This window comes from Schistocerca gregaria, chromosome 1 (genome assembly GCF_023897955.1).
Source record: "Schistocerca gregaria isolate iqSchGreg1 chromosome 1, iqSchGreg1.2, whole genome shotgun sequence".
NCBI lineage: Eukaryota > Metazoa > Arthropoda > Insecta > Orthoptera > Acrididae > Schistocerca > Schistocerca gregaria.
The window spans coordinates 1,037,588,165-1,037,612,958 of NC_064920.1; the positions used below are offsets into that span (position 1 = coordinate 1,037,588,165).

At 44.5% G+C, this 24,794-nt stretch overlaps 1 protein-coding gene across 2 annotated transcripts in view; it reads right to left on the reverse strand.

The window, feature by feature from the left end:
* Positions 1-24,794, reverse strand: part of LOC126279638 (solute carrier organic anion transporter family member 74D-like) — a 199,187-nt gene that overhangs the window by 40,710 nt on the left and 133,683 nt on the right. For both annotated transcript variants that reach the window (XM_049979694.1, XM_049979695.1), the window contains exons 7-9: positions 23,909-24,052; positions 21,574-21,738; positions 12,372-12,567 (exon numbers count right to left, since the gene is read on the reverse strand). In XM_049979694.1, the coding sequence (XP_049835651.1) occupies positions 12,372-12,567; positions 21,574-21,738; positions 23,909-24,052 (505 nt within the window). The remainder of the gene's footprint in view (positions 1-12,371; positions 12,568-21,573; positions 21,739-23,908; positions 24,053-24,794) is intronic.

Genomic DNA, 24,794 nt, shown 5'->3' on the forward strand with positions numbered 1-24,794 from the left:
ATACCGAGCTGCAGTTGTAGCCCCTGTAAGTAATTCCATGCAGGATCACTGGAGATGGCGACGTAGTAGAAGCGCCGCCTGCCACTGAGCAGAGGTTACGTGATCTTTGCATTTTAACGCAGGTACTTAACATATAGCCCTGACCTGTCAGCCAAGTTCGAATGGTTTATTTATTTTCCTGTTATTGGAAATTTGCAAAAACCTAGAGCTTTACAATATCATAACCACATAAGAAATGTTTCTTTACAATGACGTAAATTCTCTAGCGACTACCAAGTTAAACATTTCCAATAAAAACAAATTAAGGATGTTTAGGACTGCCAGATGACGGATAGAATATTGTTGAATGTTCTTCTGTTGTATGATATCAATCTTTGTGGCTATACGGATAAAAATGTGTTTGCTAATTCTTGTTGATCCACCAAATAATTGTTTCACTCAGCGAGTCGTGAGCTTACATGTGCGTAAACACGAATAAAAGACGGTCAAGCAAGGGCCTCTGTAATGCTTTTATTGATTTCTTAAGAGTTCGTTACGGTACCACTCAGGGGCCAATCAAGCATCTGCCGCATTAACACTAAAGAAATTCAGTCAAGTTCAATACAAGCAGTCAGGGATTTGCGGTGAAGTAATGTTCACGGCTCAGAATGTTCTGAATTTTAACAAACTGATTTTACTTCAGAAGTTAAAGTTCCATTTATAACAAATATTGCTCGTTCATTACGATAGTAGAAACCGTCTGAAGAAGGGGTTAAATAAACTCAACACGTTCGCGTAAATTATTAAAGTATCTTTAGCGCAAATCTAAAGTTAAAGTTTGGTAATTGCGAACTAACGAAATTACGAGTGAAGATCACTACTTCTGTAAGAATCACTTGAGGTGTTATCGAGATTTTAATTTCTGAACATAATTGTATACATGAAATATTTAACGTTGAATAACCGAAAAACTACACTTCGTATCGAGGACGCGTCTTAATCCATACACTTATCTTACTTCGGTGTTTGTAACGATGTTATTCGCTTCTCTGCCTTAATTTCTGTCTTATTTGATATTGTTCTGGCTAGTCAAGTCGGCTGTGGCGGTTACCCCTACAAGTTCCACGCTAGCGGCCAGGTTTTTCCTACCACCCGGTCAGGGCAGCCACTTACCTGATTTGCAATATGAGATTCTCATACTTAGAGCATCTGCCAATCACTGCGCCTCACAGGTTGATATGATAAGACCAGTGTGGCAACAGCGCCCTGCCTGTTTCGACTTCGCGCATTCTCAGCTGTCAGAACAGGTGCCTCGCTCAACGGCGCCTGCTCCTCGCGTCACAACATAACGTGCGAATGGTCGCTTCCGTTTTTAAAGTTTCTTATAACCATTTCTGGGATGTACCATCTCAGGGCGCAAATGGAGAACTGAACGTCTGTGGCACTTACATATCAGAGGCATTACTCTGAACATTCATCCAGTGTGAAATTTTGTCATTCAGTTTCTGACGCAATTGTTGGCTGCATTCTTACCTCACCAGTCCAGAAAGTTTCGATACTGGACTAGTAAAAACTAGAGAAATATTAAGCTGTTGGATCAAATGCTTCTGGTGTTCTACAGAGTTTCAGCCCTCGAATAAAACACACAGAATGTTCATACAGCGATGTGAAACTGTCAGAAAAATCCTTCTTTCAGATGTTGTCCAGCTTGTTTGTCACATTAGCTTCAATGTCGGACATATGGTTAAAGCGTTTACGCTACACGTGAATTTCCGTATTGTATCGTCTTATGGTAGGTTCGTATTGCTTACATCGAGTCTCGCTAGCCGCTGTAGCCGAGCGGTTCTAGGCGCTTCAGTCCAGAAACGCAGGTTCGAAGCCTGCCTCGGGCATGGATGTGTGTGATGTCCTTAGGTTAGTTAGGTTTAAGTAGTTCTAAGTCTAGGGGACTGATGACCACAGATGTTAAGTCCCTTAGTGCTTTCAGCCATTTGAACATTGAGTCTCGTCACTCGTGACTATTTTCTCCAGAAAAGAACTGTCGACGTTTTGTATTTCAATCACGGCGCGACAGACGTCCACGTACCTTGTCTTTGTTCAGCATTCAAAGTGTGCAGAACAAGCGTTGTTTCCACAAAACATTCGAGAAAGTGCCATGAAAATTTTGTTTAGAGATGTTCCTTCACTGCGATTTGTGACACAGCAACCGTGACACTATGGTCGCACGTTCAATACTTAAACCTGCCTCCTTACAACTGAATGGTCAAATCTATAGCTGTTGTTTACAATTATTTGTTCAGTACACAGAAGAAATAAAAATGAGGATCTCTTAGATGACGATCAGTTTGGCTGTAGGAAAGAAAAAGTCACCAGAGAGGCAGTTCTGAGGTTGTGGTTGATAATGGACGCAAGACTGAACAAAAATAAAGACACGTCCATGGGTTTTGTCGATCTGGGAAAACGTCAAATGCTGCAAAATTTTTGAAATTTTGAAAAAAAGGTGGTAAGCTGTAGGGAAAGACGGGTAATATATAATACGTAGAAGAACCGTATAAGTATGGGAGACCGAGAACGAAGTGCTTGGATTTAAAAAGGCATAAGACACGGATGTAGTCTTTCGTCCCTCCCATTCAATATGTACATCGAAGGATCAGTGATGGAAATAAAAGAAAGATTTAAGTGCAGGATTAAAATTCAATGTGCGAGGACATGAATGATAAGATTCGCTGATGTCATTGCTGTCCTCAGTCAAAGTGAAGAAGATTTACAGGATCTGTTCGAAGGAATGAACAGTCTAATGTATATAGAATATGGAGTGAGAGAAAATCGAAGAAAGACGGATGTAATGAGAAGCGGCAGAAATGGGAACAGCTAGAAACTTAGCATCAGAATTGGAGATCACGAAGTAGACAAATTTCTTCTATCTAGCCAGCAAAATTAAGAATTATGGACGGAGCAAGGAGGACATAAGAAGCAGACTAGCGCTGCCAAAAAGGGCGATCGTAGCTAAGAGAAGTCTACTAGTATCAAACATAGGTCTCAGTTTGAGGAAGATATATCTGAGAATATACGTTTCGAACACAGCATTCTAAGGTAGTGAAACATGGAATGTGGGACAACCGTAACAGAAGAGAACCGAAGCGTTTGAGTTGTGGTGCTACAGAAGAATGTTGAAAATAAGGTGGACTGATAAGGTAAAGAATGTGGAAGTTCCCCGCAGAATCGGTGAAGAAAGAAATATCTGGAGAACAAAGCCAAGAAGAAGAAACAGGATGATGGGATATCTGTTAAGACATTAGGAAATAACTTCCATGGTACCAGAGGGCAAAAACTGTAGGGGAAGACAGAGGGCGCAATACATGCAGCAAATAATTGAGGACGTGGATTGCAAGCGCTACGCTCAGATGAAGACGATCGCACAGGAAGTCGTAGAGGGCCGCGACAAACCAGTCGGAAGAGTGATGACTTTTTTTTTCTGCAACCGTAGCTACTACGCTCACGTCCCTTATACATGAAGAATAAAATCAGTCTCGGAACTTTTTGGACGGACGGAGTAGAGTGTTGGTGAAATGCAAGAGGGAACGTAGGGAACATAGCTGAGGCCGGTTGAAAGGAAAGCCCCTCGGTGTATACCGCCGAACTCCAGAGTCATGGGGGATGCCGCAGAAATAGTGGCAGGCGCAGGCTTGCTACATTCCATATTCAAAATTAGTTTTCAGATCCTGAGCGTTGGGTGGAGATGCATAAATCTTTCATTTCGAGTCTGAAACAGCTTACTGGATGATTTTTAGCGTTGAACCATGCAGATATATTATGAAATTATTATTTTTTATATTTTGTTTTTGTGGCGATTCAGAGCCTCTAAATGTTTAACAAAAGAACACATAGTCTGTAGCAGGTTGTATGTAGATAGCCTTTACTTAAATCGTGCCGTCAGCTAATTTCGACTTCTTGTTTTCAAGCACGTTTGTAATACAGGGTGAGCACAAAGTCTTGCCCTGATTATAAAAAATTTATAACAGGATAACCATTTGACATAATACGTTACATTTGATGCCGTTGCATCGGTTAGTGTTACTAGTTTTTGTAACCAATAGATGGCGCTAGTGCTCCACAACACCGACGAGATCTGTTCGGTCACGTTAGTTGCTGGCGAAATGGCGTCGAAGCAGGAGAAAGCGCAATGTGTGCTTTGGTTTCACGAAACTAAATCGCCCATCAGTGTTCAGCGTAAATTTTGGGCTTCTCATGGAAGCAGCCCTCCTGACGTTAAATCAATAAAGTGATGGTATGCAAAGTTTAACAAGGTAGGCAGCGTTGAAGACCGTCCTCGAAGTGGCAGGCCTTGTGTGAGTGATGCAGCTGTTGATCGTGTTCGGCAATCGTTTCAACGGAGTCCGTCTAAATCAACTCGTCAAATATCACGTGAACTTCAAATACCGCAAGCAAGTGTGGTGAGGATTCTTCATGAAAGGCTTAGGTTGCATGCTTATGAAGTGCAAATCGTGCAGGCCTTGCAACTGAATGATTTGCTGACACTTGCTGAATTTGCAACTGAGATTCTCAACAGAATTGAAGGCGCTAACGATTGCGTAAATCACATATGCTTTGCCGATGAATCCACCTTTCATGTCAGTGGAATGGTAAATAGGCATAATGTCCGTATATGAGGTTCAGAGTATCCACATGCTACTATACAGTTACAGCGAGACAGCGAAAAAGTGAATGTTGGTGCTGCCTCATGCATAACAAGGTCTTTGGACCGTTTTACTTGGCGGAAAAGTTCATTACTGCTAACATTTACTTAGACGTTTTGCAACAGTTCATTGCCCGACAGTTAGAAGAATATTAACCATCGATAATTTTCCAGCAAGATGGAGCAGCACCCCCCCCCCCCCCCCTGCTCCGCCTCCCTACTGGGTATTCATATTGCGTGATTTCCTGAAATTTCCTGAATGACACATTTCCGGGTCGATGGATTGGAAGGAACGGTCCAACACCCTGGCCACCCCACTCTCCAGATATTACGCGCCTTGACTTTTTTTTCTGGGGATATATCAAGGACAGCGTGGAGGGTAAAAATCGTAGAGTGAGACCAAGAGATGAATACACTAAGCAGATTCAGAAGGATGTAGGTTGCAGTAGGTACCGGGAGATGAAGAAGCTTGCGCAGGATAGAGTAGCATGGAGAGCTGCATCAAACCAGTCTCAGGACTGAAGACCACAACAACAACAATATCAAGGACAGAGTCTTCGTCACACCACTGCTGACGTCGACGAACTGTAGGTTAGGACACAAGTTGCTGTGGGTAGTGTGACAGAGCACATGTTACGAAATAAGTGGCGGGAACTGGAATACGTGCTCGACAATCTCCGAGCTACCAAGGGAGCACACGTTGAGGTTTAGTAAGGTAAGTGGTCTTCAAAAAATAGTAACACTAACACATGTAACGGCATCAAATGTAAATTATTATGTCTAACGGTTATTCTGTAATAAATTGTTATGATCAGGGCAAGACTTGGTGCTGATCCCGTACTACGTATTACATGTCTTAATTGTAAAATTATTTTTCACTTACGTAAAAAGTAGACTATATATTCAATCCTTACAATGTGCACATTAACGTGATAACTTTAAACATCACATTTTCAACAATGTTCTAACTACTTGACAACTAACAGTAGCTGTTGTTGCGCGCCAAATAAGTCCATTGGCACTTCCTGGCGGATTAAAACTGTGGGCCGGACCGAGACTTGAACTTGGGACCTTTGCCTTTCGGGGGCAAGTTCTCTACCAACTGAGCTACCCAAGCAAGACTCAAGCGCCGTCCTCACAGCTTCACTTCTGCCAGTACCACGTCTCCTACCTTCCAAACTTTACAGAAGCTCTCCTGCGAACGTTGCAGAACTAGCACTCCTGAAAGAAAGGATATTGTGGAGACATGGCTTAGCCACAGCCTGGGCCATGTTTCCAGAATGAGGTTTTCACTTTGCAGCGGAGTGTGCGCTGATATGAAACTTCCTGGCAGATTAAAACTGTGTGCCGGACCGAGACTCGAACTCGGGACCTTTGCCTATCGCGGGCAAGTGCTCTACCAACTGAGCTACCCAAGCACGATTCAAGCCCCGTCCTCACAGCTTCACTTCTGCCAGTACCTCGTCTCCTACCTTCCAGACTTTACAGAAGCTCTCATACGAACGTTGCAGAAGTAGCACTCCTGAAAGAAAGGATATTGCGGAGACATGGCTTAGCCACAGCCTGGGGCATGTTTCAAGAATGAGGTTTTCACTCTGCAGAGGAGTGTGCGCTGATATGCAAAGGTCTCGAGTTCGACTCTCGGTCCGACACACAGCCATTCTCTGTATGCATTTTATGTCCCCTGTGCGTGCATCCTGATATGGATCTCGAGGATCGCCCCAGCGTAGGGAGTACTAACGTTGTATATACAGTTTCGTGCGTACACACACAGATTCCCTAAACCCTATGAGTTAAACCCCTATGAATAAACAGTTACATGCCTCTTAACCAACACTAAAAGTTTACGAGCCTTCAATTCCACAGGCCTTCGTATTGTTTGTCATAGGTTTTTGTAGTCTGTGCACAGGCGTGACAGTGCCGCTACAGTGCACTGTCGGCGCGGGTACAGCGAGGGCTTGAGAATAACTGGGGAACAGAAGCTCGCGAGAGCAAACGAAAACTCGCCGAAAAGCCAATCTACGAAAACCAGAAGGTCTGAAACCACGTAGAGACGTACACGGAGTAAACTCAGGACGCGGCTGTCGCCACTGGTTGAGGACTGAATAATCTACAAAAATACTAGGCACGAAGCACAAGGCGGGGTCCACGGTGGCTGGGCTGACTTACTGCCGTCCGCCAGCCAACACTTCCGTCACTTTCTGTGCCAATATTACGCGTCGCGTGCGCCCTCTATGACAGATCGCGCTATTCCGCTGTGCTACCCAATCCTCTTCATTTTCCAGCATCATATTGACTGCTGCCGTAGGTACTAAATCGTCCACCTGGAAAGGCCACAGGGATCCGAAAATGGCCAGGTTTGGGTCGAGTCCTCTGGCGAAGAACTGGGGAGGCCGCTGGAAAAACCGGCAACTGACCGACCATCGAAAGAGACTTCGTCGAATTCGCGGACTGCACCGGAATGGGGAAAGAGTCCAGAGGCTGAACCAACTGGAAGTTCACCGGCAACAGAGCACACCAGGTCATCTCATCTGAGAAGGAGGAAGGTGGGAGGAGGATCAAAACCCATAGACTCTACATTGGAAGGTGCCAGCACGAGCCTCATTGGTGGTTAAGGCTGCAGGCGACGGAGAGGACCGAATAGGGCGTGAAGGGGTCGGTAGCGGGGAGGCACATAACTGCATGTATGAGTCCGCCTCTCGAACTGCGCCATCACCAACACTACCGCATGGCTGACCAGAACACTGCGACTGTGGTAAGGAGGAATCGCGCCCTACACAAGAAAATGTGAAACTTTTTAACTCTCAAACAATAGCTAGCGCGTTCTTTCAACATGTGAATAATTTCGCTGTACAGCGGAAAGCGCCTTTTGTTCGGTGCCATCTGGGTTCCGCCGGCACAACACTGCACCAATGCCATACTGTGACACGTAACAGGCCGGCGTTAAAGGTTTAGCAAATGTAAAAGAAGCCAGACAAGGATATTGAGTTGCTGAAAATCCCACTGACAATTCGCAGACAAAACAAACTGAAACCCTTCTGGCGTAGCCGGTTAAGAGGCTGGCAACTGTGTGCACCCTTGACAATGAACTGAGCATAATACGAAATTTGCCCAAGAAAGATTAGAGCCGCGCGGGATTAGCCGAGCGGTCTTAGGAGCTCAAGTCATGGACTGTGTGGTTGGCCCCGGCAGAGGTTCGAATCCTCCCTCAGGCATCGGTGTGTGTGTTTGTCCTTAGGATAATTTCGGTTAAGTAGTGTGTAAGATTAGGTACTGATGACCTTAGCAGTTAAGTCCCATAAGATTTCACACACATTTGAACTTTTTTTTTTTGAAAGATTGAAGCTTCTTCAGATTCCTGGGCCCTGACAAGTTGACGTTGGCTTTGATGTGGTCATCTGTTAGGGCGAGACCATCTTTACTAAGCTCATGACCAAAACAATCTCCTATAGAGGGGAAAAACGGCACTTTTCCAGCTTGCAACGAAGGCCATTCCGAGGACGCCTTGGAAAATCGGCTGAGAGTTTTGTAAATGTTCTTCTCATCTTGGACGCGTTCCCCAGATATCACCAAGTAACTGTCGCAACAGTGAATTTCCTGTATCCACCAGATGTCCTGAGTCAAATACCATCGATATATTCCGCTCGCAGACGAGATTCCAAAAGGCAACCGACTGAACTGATAAAGCCCAAAGAGTTTTTGAAAACCAAGAAAGTCCTAGAAGCCGAATCCAACGGTGAGTGCAGGTAACATCGCGTAAGTCGATATTTGAAAAATACGGTCGCCGTCCCCTCCTTCCGCAACTTCGCCAACAAATCCGCCTGCCGCGGAATCCGGTACTAATCTACGACTGTGCGTAGACCGTCTGTTTAAAATCACCGCTGTGAGGCTTCTGAATCACCACCAGAGGGGTGCCGCACTGAAGCGAAGAAATCGAAGAAATGACGCCTTGATCCTGCTAACGTTGCAACTCGGCTTTTACTTTGTCGCGCATGGAAAAGTGGATGGAGCGGAGGAGACAAAATTTTGATACTGGTGACGGCTTAAGAGAAACATGTGCCTCGAAATGTTCTGCCCGGCCTAAGGTATTCTCAAACAAGGGGCTATATGACCGTAGTCCAGGTCGTGAAATGGAACAGATCGAGACGCTAACTGCACTTAGTCAACGATGTCAAACAAAAAAATGAAAAAAGAAAAAGCGTCTAGTCCAAAAATATTTTGCGTCAACAAATTATGATCAATAAATATTATGTTTTTGGAGAACGAAAATCTCGTCTGTAAAAATCAACATGGATTCCTCAAACAGAGATATTGCGAAACTCAGGACGTTCTGTTTACAATGTATGTAAATCATATAGTAGAAAGCGTCGGGAGCTTTTTAAGCCTGTTCGCCCAGTTGATGCGGTTGTGTATGAGAAAGCAGATACGTCAGAGGACAGTATCGATTTGAAAACGGCTGGTGCAGTCTTCCGCAGTTAACCCTGAATGTAAATAAACGTAACATATTGCGCATACATAAGAAAAATTGGCAGCAGTATCTACAGTAAAATATCGAGAGATAACAAACCAGAGCGACCGCAAGTGGAATGAACACATAAAAACAAATAACAGTAAAAGCCCATGGTGGCAGATTCATGGGAAGAATGTTAAGGTAATGTAACTCACGGACGAAGGGAGTAGCTTACAAGGCGCTTGTTCATTAACCTGGGATCCTTACCATACACGACTCGTAGAAGAGGTAGAGAAGATCCAGCGAAGAGCGGCGCATTTCGTCACGGTACCGTTTAGTCGGCACGAGAGCATTACAGAGATGTCCGTCCCCGGTAGCTGAGTGGAAGCCGGCCGTTGTGGCCAAGCGGTTCTAGGCGCTTCAGTCCGAAATGCTGGCACGATAGCTCAGCGGTGTTCGGTCAGAGGGTTTAGCTACCCTCTGTAATAAAAAACTGAGTGAACGGATCAACGAACAACCTGAACAGGTGTCAGCGGACATCCGCCGTGAACGAATACAACGAACAATATAGAACCAAATGAGATAAAAGAAAAGTGGTCAGGGCGACAAAATGTCAATCCTAAGGACCCGGGTTGGATTCCCGAGAGGCTCGGAGATTTTCTCCCTCCAGGGAGTGGGTATTGTGTTGTTCTAATCATCATCATTTTATCTCCATCGACGCGCAAGTCGCCGAAGTGGCGTCATCTTGAAAGACTTGTACCTGATTGCGGTCTACCCGACGGTAGGCCCTAGTCACACGGCATTTTTATTTATTACAGAGATGCTCAAAAAATTCCAGTGGCAGACGCTACAAGAGAGGAGTTGTGCATCACGGAGGGATTCACTGTTGAAATCTTGAGGGAGTGCTTTCCGGGGCTCAAAAAATGGCTCAAATGGCTCTGAGCACTATGGGACTTAATTTCTGAGGTCATCAGTCGCCTAGAACTTAGAACTACTTAAACCTAACTAACCTAAGGACATCACACACACCAGTGCCCGAGGCAGGATTCGAACCTGCGACCGTAGCGGTCGCTCGGTTCCAGACTGTAGCGCCTAGAACCGCACGGCCACTCCGGCCGGCACACAACGTCAGGTGGCTTGCCGTCTATTGATTTGATGTAGTAATAGGAGGAGTTGGTTGAGGAGATAAGCATGTAACACCCCGTCGAAACGATGTCATTAGAAACGGACCACAGGCTCGGGTTAGGGAAGGATACCGGCCGTGGCCTTTCTGAGGAAGCATCCTGGCATTAGCCTGAACCGATCGGTCGTCTTCCCCAGTGTGAGTCCGGTACGGTAACCACTGCGCCACCTCTCCCGGTATGTAGGTGTAGACTACAAGTAATGTGCCCAGTGGAAACGCATGGACGTCAGACGACTGACTTGCGGCACGCCGACTTTCACAAACCGAGCCAAATGGCCTATCTGACGGCATACCCGACACAAGGCCTCCAGGTGCAGTCTCATCGAGCATGCTACAATTGACTCCCGGGAAGGACCGCTAGCTCGCCTAGTGACTGGAATGAGAAAGACGCCGAGGACCCGAAAACCGCCGCGCAGGCGATGACGGTCAGCGCCGCGACGCCACTGCTCCGGAATAGTCAACGGCGGTAACACGCTTTGAGCCGGCGAAAGACGAGGCCGCCTGGGGTAAACCGCGAGGCACCAGAGGTTGTTTACCGTGCACAACTAATTGATCCACCTGCCAACTATCATAAAGGACGTCCCTTGCTGCCGCTGTAAGCTCGTGTGATTGGGCAATGTCGGTTAAAGAGGGGTCGGGTCAACGCCCTAGTTTGAACCTCGAGATCGGGAGGTAACCGGATAATCACGTCTAGAATCAGCGAGTCTGCTTGAGAGGTAGGACAAAATCAAATGGCTCTAAGCACTATGGGAGGTCATCAGGACCCTAGACTTAGAACTACTTAAACCTAACTTAAGGACATCACACAAATCCATGCCCGAGGCAGGATTCAAATGTGTCACCGTAGCAGGAGCGTGGTTCCGGACTGAAGCGCCTAGAACCACTCGGCCACGAGGTAGGACATTTGGGACCCTTAAACCGACACTTGCTCGAGAGACGGTGCAAATCGGCGATCCAGTGAGCATACTATTGTCCAGTGTGAACGCGGTACTGGTTAAACTGCAACCATGCCGCCACCACATGCGTTTGATGTCGGAAATACTGCGTAAACAACTGACAAAACTTGTCAAACTGGAGTTCCTCGTGTTCATTGGGGGGCTTCAAATTTTAGAGATCTTCTTATAAACCCACGCTACCGAAGAACAGGAAGGCAGTTTTATCTACTGAATCGACAATACGCCTTTCCTGGGAGTGCAGTGCGAACCCCCGCAGGTAATTCTCCCACCTTTCCGTATACATATCGAAAGGGGCAAACTGCATCGGGGTGGCAGGGGTTGGGAGGAGAACTACACAATAGGCGCCTGGCATGGGCGCGATGCAAATCTGCATTCTGGTTCATCAGTTCCTGCATCTCCTGATCCTGCTGCTACTTCTGTTCCTTCTGTAGGCGAAACTGTTCTTGGCAGCACTGCAGATATTCCGGGTGCATGGTGGCCTAAAATGAATCCTAGGAAAAAGGAAACAAAATTTAGGGGCATCACACGCGTAAACGTCCTTCGTTGCCGCGTTAGCATATGCATAGGCGTGACAACGCCGCTGCACTACACTGTCGGCGCACGTACTCCACGATCGAAGATGACCGTTTTCCTCGTAAGGGTAAACGAAAACTCGCCGTGAGAGTCCACATACGGGAAGCAGAAGGTCTGAAACCGCGCAGAGACGTGCACGGGGATAAACTCAGCGCACGGCTGCTGCGGGTGGCTGACGAGTGAGTATTCTGCAGCAACACTCGCCTCGCAGTGCTGGGTAAGGTCAACACTTCTGGTAGCAGGTCTGCCCATACTACTCGTTGCGTGCGCCCGCCATGGCAGGTTTCCGCATTATTCCACTTGTGCCTCCCACGCACGCCATTTCATGTGCCTCCATTGTAATGTTCGCTTGGGGGGGGGGGGGAGATACTAAAGTATTTTTGAGACGAGCTGTGAGTTCTATGGTCAAAGATTAGTAGTCGTTTATGTATTGCCCAAAGTGTCCACCAGAAAATGGAATTAAGTACTCCATGAAGACAGAGGAGCGAACGTTTTTGGACAGACATTAGGAGCTGCGCTGGAGCGGTTAGTTACGTGTTGTGGTGTCCCCAGGAGCCCTGCAGGTTGTCGGACGGGCAGCTGATGAAGGCGAGGCAGAGCTGCCCCACGACGTCGATCAGCTCGACGCCGACGTTCCAGGCGGCCAGCAAGCGCGGCCGCGGCTTCCAGCGCGAGATCACCAGCGCAGACGTGATCAGCCCCAGCGCCGTGAACACCAGCCCCACGGAACCTGCGGGCACGCGGCCAGGGGTCAGCTGTCCGGCGTTTCTTGACAGCTGCGAGCTGCTCCCCCACGTAGTCTACACAGCAAGAAATATACCCACAGTATCCATCAGTTGACCTAGCACATACCACACGAATACAGTGCATTTTGTAGCCAGACGGTATCGAAATCTACGAAGGCTGTGAGCCGTGCACGACTCGTGTTCGTGCTTTTAATACTTGAATCTTGTCTTTGCGGTACCGCCGCCCCGTTTCTTATTCGATTTACTGACCTCACTAAGTTGCTGGCCTGCCTGCCCGTGAGTGGCAGCAGCAGCGCTATCGATAAGAGTACCGTCTTACTATCTTTGGAGCGACCGCCAGTATTTCCGTGTCGTGGTGCGCCGGGAGTTCAGTTGGGTGGAGCACCAAGGAGGTCCAGACAGGCAGTACTCGCCGACCTCTGGCGACACACATGCACTGTCCGACGGAAGGGGACTTGAGCAAAGCCTTCTAGATACAAGGCCTACGCACAGCGGTCATATTGGCACGTGACGTCACAAACTGTTGGCCATCTTATCTTTTGTCGTCAGTCCTGTTGACGTGCATGTCGTGTTGAATGTGTGTGCCACGCGAAACTGATGTATATTTCATTCAGTATTCGCCTACAGTTCTTCGAAGTATGGAATACATTTGTTGCGTTCCTTTTTGCCAGGGAAATTATAAATCCCAAAAAGGCATGAAAGTGCACATGTTTCGCTTTCCCAAAAGTGTGAAGTTGAGAAATCGCTGGATTGCAGCTATTCACAGACATCAATTTGTGTCTCCGCATCATTCAGGGGTAAGTAAATGACAAAAGATTTATAGCGTGTTATTTCTTTCCATTGCACCACATTGTTTTTAAAAGCAGTTATGTATCATGTACCAGTATAATTTGTTTCTTAACCCTGGACCACTGGTGCGAGGTTAATACGAAGCTGGCTGTGAAATGTCTCTCATATTTGCAACTATTGTCAAACAGAATAGCTATATTAATTAGTGTGGCTCTAAAATGTTTAGTATTCCTTATCATTCCTACCAGATTATTGAGTTTCCAGTACTTTTATTTGCAAGAGCAACAGAATGTTTTTTCCAGTTCTACATATGCAGCTATTTGGAAATAATTTCAATTTGAGTAAACTACCTTAGAAAATTGCTTTAATGAATTCAGTGTTCGACAGATTAAGCAGTATATAAAGCAGGATTTCGAGGTAAGTGCATTGTGATTAAATTAACAGCACTCTGTGACACGAATTTCAGTCAAGGATATAGGAGAAACAATCTTTTCATGTTTAAGGTTCTAAAGTTCTGGAGAAACCGGGAAATAAAATATTTTTTCGGGATTTTTGATTTATTAAACATCATCTCAGGAGGTGCTCCATTTCGTCGAATGATTTGAGTGTCGTGTGAGGTCAGCAAATTTTGAAGTGGAGAGGAAAATTTACGAAAATAACCGGGGAAACAAATTCTTAAATTCTGTAGGAGCTCCAGCTGCTTTATTTAAAACCGAAAACGTCTACTTGTTGTTGCATATTGCCGATTTTTTACTGCAAGAAAACGTAGCTCCTGAGGTAAAAGACACAATTTAAAATTACAGTTTGTATTCAAGCCTAGAAACGCGTATTTAAGGCAAATCGTCAAAATAATTCTACATCTTGAAATAACATAGGGCAGTTTTCTTCAGTTACTTTACTCAATGATATAAATTTCCATACTTTCATTACAAGGCCATGTAGAAGAGGAAAGCAAGAGAAGCCCTCGTCTCAGCTCTAAAACTCGTAAAGTTCGTATAGCTGCGGAGAGCTTAGCAGGAGCGTTCCGATACAGACACGGCCATCAGTGACGTCACAAGTGTGCGCAGGCCTTTAGTCTAGGTCGTGTTGACTTGAGCGGGGACGACCGTTGGTTGGTCGTTCGGTTGGTCGTCTCATCGGACGACGTGTATTTGGTCGCCGAGCGTTTGTGGATTCTCTCTGTGTGTCGACTTGTGATCCGTTCTTGTTGTTCCACAGTGACTGGTTTCAGTATTGTTCGAGTTGTTTGTAGAAGTGTTTTCGCGGAACCGTGTGTGGCTTGTGTGGTTAGACTGAGCAGTTATTTTAATGCTGTCTGCGTGCTGAATTCAGGTGGGTCGGTTGGGTATTGGTTAAACTGTTGATCGGTCCTTGGGCCGTGCCTAGTTTAGGTTGCCATCCGATTACAAAAGTTTAACTCTTGGCTGCCTGTCTCACCTCACCTTACGTTTGAGCTACCTTCCCAGGCCGACTCTTCGAACACTTCTGAGCACCACTTGTTCTGCAGTTTAAAATTGAGATTTTCATTTTAGTTGAAGTATTGTGCGAGATCTTGGCCATGTATTAATTCAGTTTTTTTTAAATTCTACATAAAGGTCTTCAGCCGTTGTTTCAAATTTGTTTGTGGCCTTCAGCCGTGCAATAAGTTAATCAGGCTTCGGCCGTTCTGTTGTAAGTTTAAAAGAAATTCTCTTACTTCGAAAAAACTGTTTATTAATGTGCCTTAGTTATAGTTGTCCTTCATACGTGTAGCGTAGACCTTCAGGCGTTAACTGTTTTTATTGAATGTTTTTTTAAAAAAAAAGGGTTTTTTTACTTTAGATTTTTAATTGCTTTGAGTTCTAAGCCAGGCCTTCAGCCGTTCTTGTGTTTGCTGTGTGGTTTTGGGCATTCAGCCAAGAAAGTAGCTCAAGTTTTCTTTAACAAGGCCTTCAGCCGTATTGTCTTTGTATGCTTTTAAGCCCCCCCATGAACCATGGACCTTGCCGTTGGTGGGGAGGCTTGCGTGCCTCAGCGATACAGATGGCCGTACCGTAGGTGCAACCACAACGGAGGGGTATCTGTTGAGAGGCCAGACAAACATGTGGTTCCTGAAGAGGGGCAGCAGCCTTTTCAGTAGTTGCAGGGTCAACAGTCTGGATGATTGACTGATCTGGCCTTGCAACATTAACCAAAACAGCCTAGCTGCGCTGGTACTGCGAACGGCTGAAAGCAAGGGGAAACTACAGCCGTAATTTATCCCGAGGACATGCAGCTTTCGTGTATGATTAAATGATGATGACGTCCACTTGGGTGAAATATTCCGGAGGTAAAATAGTCCCCCATTCGAATCTCCGGGCGGGGACTACTCAGGAGGACGTCGTTATCAGGAGAAAGAAAACTGGCATTCTACGGATCGGAGCGTGGAATGTCAGATCCCTTAATCGGGCAGGTAGGTTAGAAAATTTAAAAAGGGAAATGGATAGGTTAAAGTTAGATATAGTGGGAATTAGTGAAGTTCGGTGGCAGGAGGAACAAGACTTTTGGCCAGGTGAATACAGGGCTATAAATACAAAATCAAATAGGGGTAATGCAGGAGTAGGTTTAATAATGAATAGGAAAATAGGAATGCAGGTAAGCTACTACAAACAGCATAGTGAACGCATTATTGTGGCCAAGATAGACACAAAGCCCATGCCTACGACAGTAGTACAAGTTTATATGCTAACTAGCTCTGCAGATGATGAAGAAATTGATGAAATGTATGATGAGATAAAAGAAATTATTCAGGTAGTGAAGGGAGACGAAAATTTAATAGTCATGGGTGACTGGAATTCGTCAGTAGGACAAGGGAGAGAAGGAAACATAGTAGGTGATTATGGATTGGGGCTAAGAAATGAAAGAGGAAGCCGTCTGGTAGAATTTTGCACAGAGCATAACTTAATCATAGCTAACACTTGGTTAAAGAATCATAAATGTTGTATACATGGAAGAATCCTGGAGATACTAAAAGGTATCAGATAGATTATATAACGGTAAGACAGAGATTTAGGAATCAGGTTTTAAATTGTAGGACATTTCCAAGGGCAGATGTGGACTGACCACAATCTATTGGTTATGACCTGTAGGTTAAAACTGAAGAAACTGCAAAAAGGTGGGAATTTAAGGACATGGGATCTGGATAAGCTGAAAGAACCAGAGGTTGTACAGAGTTTCAAGGAAAGCATAAGGGAACAATTGGCAGCAATGGGGGAAAGAAACACAGTTGAAGAAGAATGGGTAGCTCTGAGGGATGAAGTTGTGAAGGCAGCAGAGGATAAAGTAGGTAAAAAGACGAGGGTTGCTAGAAATCCTTGGGTAACAGAAGAAATATTGAATTTAATTGATGAAAGGAGAAAATATAAAAATGCAGTAAATGAAGCAGGCAAAAAGGAATACAAACATCTCAAAAATGAGATCGACAGGAAGTGCAAAATGGCTAAGCAGGGATGGCTAGAGGACAAAGGTAAGGAAGTAGAAGCTTATCTCACTAGGGGTAAGATAGATACTGCCTACAGGAAAATTAAAGAGACCTTTGGAGAGAAGAGAATCACGTGTATGAATATCAAGAGCTCAGATGGCAATCCAGTTCTAAGCAAAGAAGGGAAGGCAGAAAGGTGGAAGGAGTATATAGAAGCTTTATACAAGGGCGATGTACTTGAGGAAAATATTATGGAAATGGAGGAAGATGTAGATGAAGACGAAATGGGAGGTAAGATACTGCGTGAAGAGTTTGACAGAGCACTGAAAGACCTGAGTCGAAACAAGGCCCCCGGAGTAGACAACATTCCATTAGAACTACTGACGGCCTTGGGAGAGCCAGTCATGACAAAACTCTACCAGCTGGTGAGCAAGATGTATGAGACAGGTGAAATACCCTCAGACTTCAAGAAGAATATAATAATTCCAATCCCAAAGAAAGCAGGTGCTGACAGATGTGAAAATTACCGAACTATCAGTTTAATAAGTCACAGCTGCAAAATACTAACGCGAATTCTTTACAGACGAATGGAAAACCTGGTAGATGCGGACCTCGGGGAGGATCAGTTTGGATTCCGTCGAAATGTTGGAACACGTGAGGCAATACTGACCTTACGACTTATCTTAGAAGAAAGATTAAGAAAAGGCAAACCTACGTTTCTTGCATTTGTAGACTTAGAGAAAGCTTTTGACAATGTTGACTGGAATACTCTCTTTCAAATTCTGAAGGTGGCAGGGGTAAAATACAGGGAGCGAAAGGCTATTTACAATTTGTACAGAAACCAGATTTCAGTCATAAGAGTCGAGGGGCATGAAAGGGAAGCAGTGGTTGGGAAAGGAGTGAGACAGGGTTGTAGCCTCTCCCCGATGTTATTCAATCTGTATATTGAGCAAGCAGTAAAGGAAACAAAAGAAAAATTTGGAGTAGATATTAAAATTCATGGAGAAGAAATAAAAACTTTGAGGTTCGCCGATGACATTGTAATTCTGTTAGAGACGGCAAAGGACTTGGAAGAGCAGTTGAACGGAATGGACAGTGTCTTGAAAGGAGGATATAAGATGAACATCAACAAAAGCAAAACGAGGATAATGGAATGTAGTCAAATTAAATCGTGTGATGCTGAGGGAATTAGATTAGGAAATGAGACACTTAAAGTAGTAAAGGAGTTTTGCTATTTAGGAAGTAAAATAACTGATGATGGTCGAAGTAGAGAGGATATAAAATGTAGACTGGCAATGGCAAGGAAAGCGTTTCTCAAGAAGAGAAATTTGTTAACATCGAATATAGATTTATGTATCAGGAAGTCGTTTATGAAAGTATTTGTTTGGAGTGTAGCCATGTATGGAAGTGAAACATGGACGATAACTAGTTTGGACAAGAAGAGAATAGAAGCTTTCGAAATGTGGTGCTACAGAAGAATACTGAAGATAAGGTGGATAGATCACGTAACTAATGAGGAGGTATTGAATAGGATTGGGGAGAAGAGAAGTTTGTGGCACAACTTGACTAGAAGAAGGAATCGGTTGGTAGGACATGTTTTGAGGCATCAAGGGATCACAAATTTAGCATTGGAGGGCAGCGTGTAGGGTAAAAATCGTAGAGGGAGACCAAGAGATGAATACACTAAGCAGATTCAGAAGGATGTAGGTTGCAGTAGGTACTGGGAGATGAAGCAGCTTGCACAGGATAGAGTAGCATGGAGAGCTGCATCAAACCAGTCTCAGGACTGAAGACAACAACAACAACAACAACATGCTTTTAAGGGCATGTGTGATTAAATGTTTTCGGAAAATAAAGTTTGTATGTTTTGTGAAACTGACAGTAACTGATTTTGGCCCCTTTCCACAAATATAACCTGATCCGCCCTGTCCTGCGAAACCAGATTTGAGGCTGTTCTGCGAATTTTAAGAGAAATACCAATTAGGAGAATGAGAAAGCGAAATCTTTAATTCCAGTTGAAGCGTCTTGTCAGGATAATTCAGATGGCAGAACAGAACACAGCAAGTACAAAGACACCCGGTTTCCGTAAGTTACTGCACTATTTAAAAATTTAGAGTTAAGAGTACAACAAGCGCACCTCTTTCAAATGGGTACCGGTCAACAGAAAAAGGAGAAAGTTAGTAAGTGCCTACGAGTTTATTCATTCTTCTACGACATCTGAGAGTGCCTAAATACGATCTTTCACTAGCTCAACCCTGTCGTGGTTCACGGGAAATTATCCTTATCGTTTTCACATTCAACATATCAAACGTAGGTTGAGATATGTGCACATGTTGAGACCACGCAGAGCGTCATGGATTGCGAAGGGGTTTTGTTTCAACCATCAACGCTCAGGTTGGTTACTTTAGTTCTCCAGTGTTCTCATATGCCAGCTTTGCTCTCCATTTCAGCTTAATGCGGCATTACGTATCATCAACGATGCGTTTGTACCAATATCTAGGCCTTACTTCAGCCATCACTTCAGCTATAATTTTTAGCTACAACTCATGTCGCAATACGCCGCTAAAAACATTTTTACGCCTACACTGTTTTGTTCTTGTAATCGGGAAAAGGCTTTCTCAACACTGTTTGACCACAGAAAATCGCTACGTTCGGTCACATGCGTGCTAGAGGTAAAAGTAAACATGAAGAAGTGCAGTTCAGTTGAACGTGCTGTGCCTGTAGTCGTGAACGAGGCAATTCCGTTTGTGTTGACTTTCCAGTCTGCCAATATGCCATGCAGGATCACTTCAGGCTTAGACCTCGCGTGCATTGTCACTTGACGGCAAGAAGGATTATCATCACGGGACGTTGACCATAAAAACGCCACGCACCACTGGTCCGCCATTCGAACATTCATCCACTGTCGTGGGACGTGAAACATTGCGGCTATGTCTCATGGCGGTGGCTCGCGGTCAGGAGAACTAGCGATGAGAATGAAACAGAGCTGCGTGGAACCTATTTAGAGGTAACTGGGATGGCTATGTCCACTCAGGCAATACGCAACCGTCTCCATACGATCGCATTGGCATTTAGGCGTCCATTACCAACGTCAGAACAGTCGCTCTGGCATTGTAGTGCGTGAAGGAGGTGGACAAGAGGACATCTGAGATGGAAGCTAGATAAGACGCATCAAATTATTTTCAGCTACGAATCGAGAATATGTCTGACGCTTCATGCTCGTCGTAGAAGAGTGTAGGGGTGGTCAGGCACCGGTTCTTCTCTCATACATGCAATCCCACAGATTGAGCAAGGTGTTGCGTCCCTCATGTTTTGAGCTGGTATCAAGTACAGACGTGTGACACTTCTCATAGCTAGGAAAGTAATTTGAGTTCTTTGTAGTTTCGGCATAGGAGCCTCCCAACTACATTAACTGTTCAAAAGTACCCTATTAGAGGAAACTAACATGGGTTGTGTCTATCATTCGCCTTTATGACGGGTTCATTAGTGTTGAAGACACTTTCAGTGAGGTCTCTCAATGCTTTTGGAGGAATGGCAGCCCATTTTCCCTCAAGAGCGGAATCCAGAGAAGGTAGAGATGTTGGACGCTGTAGTCTGGAGGGAAGTCAAAGTTACAACTTATCTCACAAGTGTTCTGTTGTGTTCAAGTCTGGACCTTCTGTATTCCAGCCCATTTCAAGAATGTTTTTGTCAACGAACCATTTGCTCTCAGATATATAATCAATCATATAATCAAATCATCGTCTCCGAACTGTTCCTCTACTGCACTGTCTCAAAATGCTCTAAAATATGTTCATATCCGTTTCCATTTAACATTTTTCTTTAACGAAGTAAGTGAACCATATCTTGAACACAAAAAATACCCCATAGCATACCAGCATGTGTCTAAAAATGGAGAACATGTTATACTATTCCACATTATCAGAAACTTTCTAAAAATCTACATAGCAATGTAAGTTTCCTTGTTTTTCGTAAACTTGTCCTTTATTAACAGCTGCCGTACTAAAATACCAAGTATCTAAGTGTCTCTCAAAATTAATTCGTTCTCTGCTAATAAAATATCAATTCCTGCTTCCATTCTTCAAAAACTACTTTTGTGGGTATTTTTCGGCGTACGATATTAGATTTAACATGTGGTAATTTTTACGTTCATCTTATTTTCTTTTCATCGCAATAGGTACCGTTACCACTAAAACACAGTTATGTGCTAACATCTCCAAAGACAGAACGAACCTAGTCATTATTGTCAATAGAATGTAATGAGTGAGATGCATCAGTTTATGCAGTAGTGGTAGTAAGTTGTGCGCATGGAGTGTGTGTGTGTGTGTGTGTGTGTGTGTGTGTGTGTGTGTGTGGGAGAGGGGGCGGGGAGTGGAGAGGGTGGAAGCGGCGACAGACTGAGAAAAGTGCAGCGAATGCTGGAAGTGATGACAGTAATGAGCTCCACTGGAAGACGCACCACAAACCAACAGCAGTTTAAAACTCAGACAATAAAAAATATGAATTATAAAGTTGTCAATAAAGTGGTACATTAATTATTTAATGATATACGCAATTACACAGTTTTAAAATGTGACTGCATAACTTAGCTTAGTCACTAAATTGTATGCTGTGTGATAATAACAGCAAATAAATAAAACGAATATTGATCTGCGCCATTGGCCTATAGAAATTTTTAACTGTTGTTTCGCAACAGTTTCGCATGTGCTACTGTGGAGATTAATTTCTTTTTGGAAAGGCCGGGATGAAAGAGACCACTTACCTGAGATTAAGCTGGCGGTAGCCGCCGACTGCCGGAACTGAGTCTCCATGTACTTAGGCATGAAGATCCAGTAGCCGATCACTCCGAACATGAAGCACACGCCGCTGAAGGTGTTGAATAACAGCACGGGGTTGTGGATGAGCCGCGAGAACGCGCAACGGAAATCTGAACAAAAGGAAGACAACAAATACACACAAAAGGCGCCGGCTCTGTCTCATATTTCGTAGTGCTCCATCCACGATATTGCTGCACATGTGTAGCACAGTGCTGGAGTCTTTTGATGTGACTGGTTTGTCTCCAGACATGTTGTCTCCGATTATCAGGTGGAAACAAATACGAGTTTTGTCCGTAAACAACATCCGACGCTCATTCTGGGACGTCCATTCTGCATGATTTCTTGCTGATCTTTAATGGAGTCGGTAGAGTCGTGATACAAGTCGTGGAACTCGCCATGATCGTGGGGAATGTAGATTGGCATCATGTAATCGTCTTCAACTTTGATGCGATACATGACGCCATGTAGCCTCTCCGAACGCCGAATTCAGTTCTGAGCACTCAGCCCGCGTCAACTTTGACTCAAAAGTCGTAGATATTGATCATCCTGAGCACCTTTCGAACGTGGACGACCTGTGTGTACAAGTCCTCAACGCTACCTGTCCACTAGAACCGATTCCACGTCCGCAAATCACTTAGACTCCGGTGTACATGTCGACCAACTTCCCTAATTGACAAGACTTCTGCGCCTAACGTGATGATGCGGACACAATGATTGATCACGATTGTCCTTGGTGGCATGATGGATGTTCACTCTACTGTTTCACATGCGACTCTGATGCGTTGCTGATGGTGCTTTACTTTCAGCTGAAGGCTTCAGTCCATTCGAGTGCAGCCTTCTACCTGTAGGTGTGCCAGGATTGACCATACGGTTGGTACAGGAACAGACTCAATAGGAACACACCTGCACGACGTGCCTGGGTGATGCTTGTTACATCTTCAAATATAATCATGTTTTACAAGGACAAATTTTGGTACTAAACAATCTTATAGATAACAGTTATTTAAACAAGTGGCGTATTGAAAGTGATGAGACAAAAGGAAGTGTGGAAAAGATTATGTCATTCAAATACGACATGTAGCCCCGGTTATTAGTGTCAACGTGGACCAACAGAAGTTGCTCGTTTTCTGTCATTTTACATTTCGTGCTCAGTTGTCCTTACAGGGGACAGATGTCGAGACTTGAGTGCTGAACTGAAGGCCCAAAATCTTTTCACGAAGATGCAAAGCTGGTACTTTTTGCCGATGATACAAGTATAGCTATCACACCCGACAGACAAGAATTAACTGGTGAAATTGTAAACGATGTTTTTCAGAAAATCATTAAATGGTTCTCTGCAAATGGGCTCTCATTAAACTTTGACAAAACACAGTATATACAGTTTCACACAGTAAATGGAATGACACCATTAATAAATGTAGACTTCGATCATAGATCGGTAGCTAAGGTAGAATATTCAAAATTTGTAGGTGTCTCCACTGATGAGGGGTTGAACTGGAAAAAACACACGGAAGATCTGCTGAAACGTTTGAGTTCAGCTACTTATGCTATTAGGGTCATTGCAAATTTTGGCGATGTACATCTCAGTAAACTAGCTTACCACGCCTATTTTCATTCTCTGCTTTCGTATGGCATCATATTCTGGGGTAACTCATCATTGAGTAAAAGAGTGTTCATTGCACAAAAGCGTGTAATCAGAGTAATTGCTGGAGCTCATCCAAGATCATCCTGTAGACACTTATTTAAAGAGCTATAGATCTTCACTGTAGCCTCACAATAAATATATATTCACTTATGAAATTTGTTATTAACAATCCTAACGAATTAAAAAGTAATAGCAGTGTGTATGACTACAACACTTCATTACTCAAGGTTAAATCTAACTTTGGCTCAGAAGGGGATAAATTATGCTGCCACAAAAGTCTTTGGTCACTTGCCTAATAGCATCAAAAGTCTGACAGATAGCGATATAGCATTTAAAAGGAAATTAAAAGAATTTCTGAATGGCAACTCCTTCTACTCCTTAGGTGAATTTTTGGACGTAGTAAGTGGGTAATTTCCCCACCCCCCACCCAAAAAAAAATTAAAAATATTAAGTGTCATGTAATATTTTGTGTAATGTAATATCTTGTATAGACACCTTTTATTAACCTGACACGTTCCACAGCATTACGAAGTGTAGTATTCATGATCTAGTACTAATCTAATCTTCAAGTTAAGTAGAACGCTCCTTAAATGACAGTAACTGATGTATTAAACGATCGGCATAGCCGTTGCTACCTTCGAAGGATATCTTGGCGACGTCGCCCGCCAGTGTCTGGTGACCGGCGTCTGCGCGCCGCTGGGCAGTGCGCGGCAGCTGTCGGGGGAACATCACCAGCACGCCCGACAGCACCACCGCCACGCAGCCGAACGGCACCCACGCTGTGAACACCAAACACCAAAAAACGGTCAAGGTACCTGACAGTACATTCCGAACAGCACAGGAGTAGAATGAAGCGAGAGCAACACCAGCACACCGCGCCAAACTAAGAGCACCGCCAAGTACCGCCATCGAACCGAAAATGTCAAAAAGGTCAGATACCTAACAGTACATACCTGACAGCGCTGGAACAGAGCGCAAGCTAAATTCTGCGCTGTGTGCGGCAACTGTTGTAGGAACAGCCCCAGCTCACTACGCCGAACAGATGCATCGCCGCGCAGCCGAATGGGATTCACACTCCGTTGCGAATACCACACACAGTTCCCTCCAGACGCGGTGTCCGTCGCAGTTTCTGCGCTCTATCGAACGACCTGCTAATCTCATTGTATATAACGTGTTCGTCATAGCGATTTGTGACCGCAGCACTCTCCCGTGGCAGTTCCAGGCTGCATCTGGCGTTAGAAGCGCACAGTTTCCTTACGAGGACGGACACGCATGAATCGGCTGCGTTAACTCTGTTAGGGACTGTCGAAGAACAGCGGAAAAATTCACGAAGAAAATCCTGGACTCGTCCATGGCATGAACAGCGAATTGCTGGTAGAGGAACACTACGTAATGCTGTACAACGATCTGAGATACTACTAACAGAAGCTATTCGTTAACTCAATACAGTTTTCAACCCCTTTTCGGCTTTGAATTGAATGGAGTTGAAGTATAGTGTTCAATGTCACTTTACACATATAC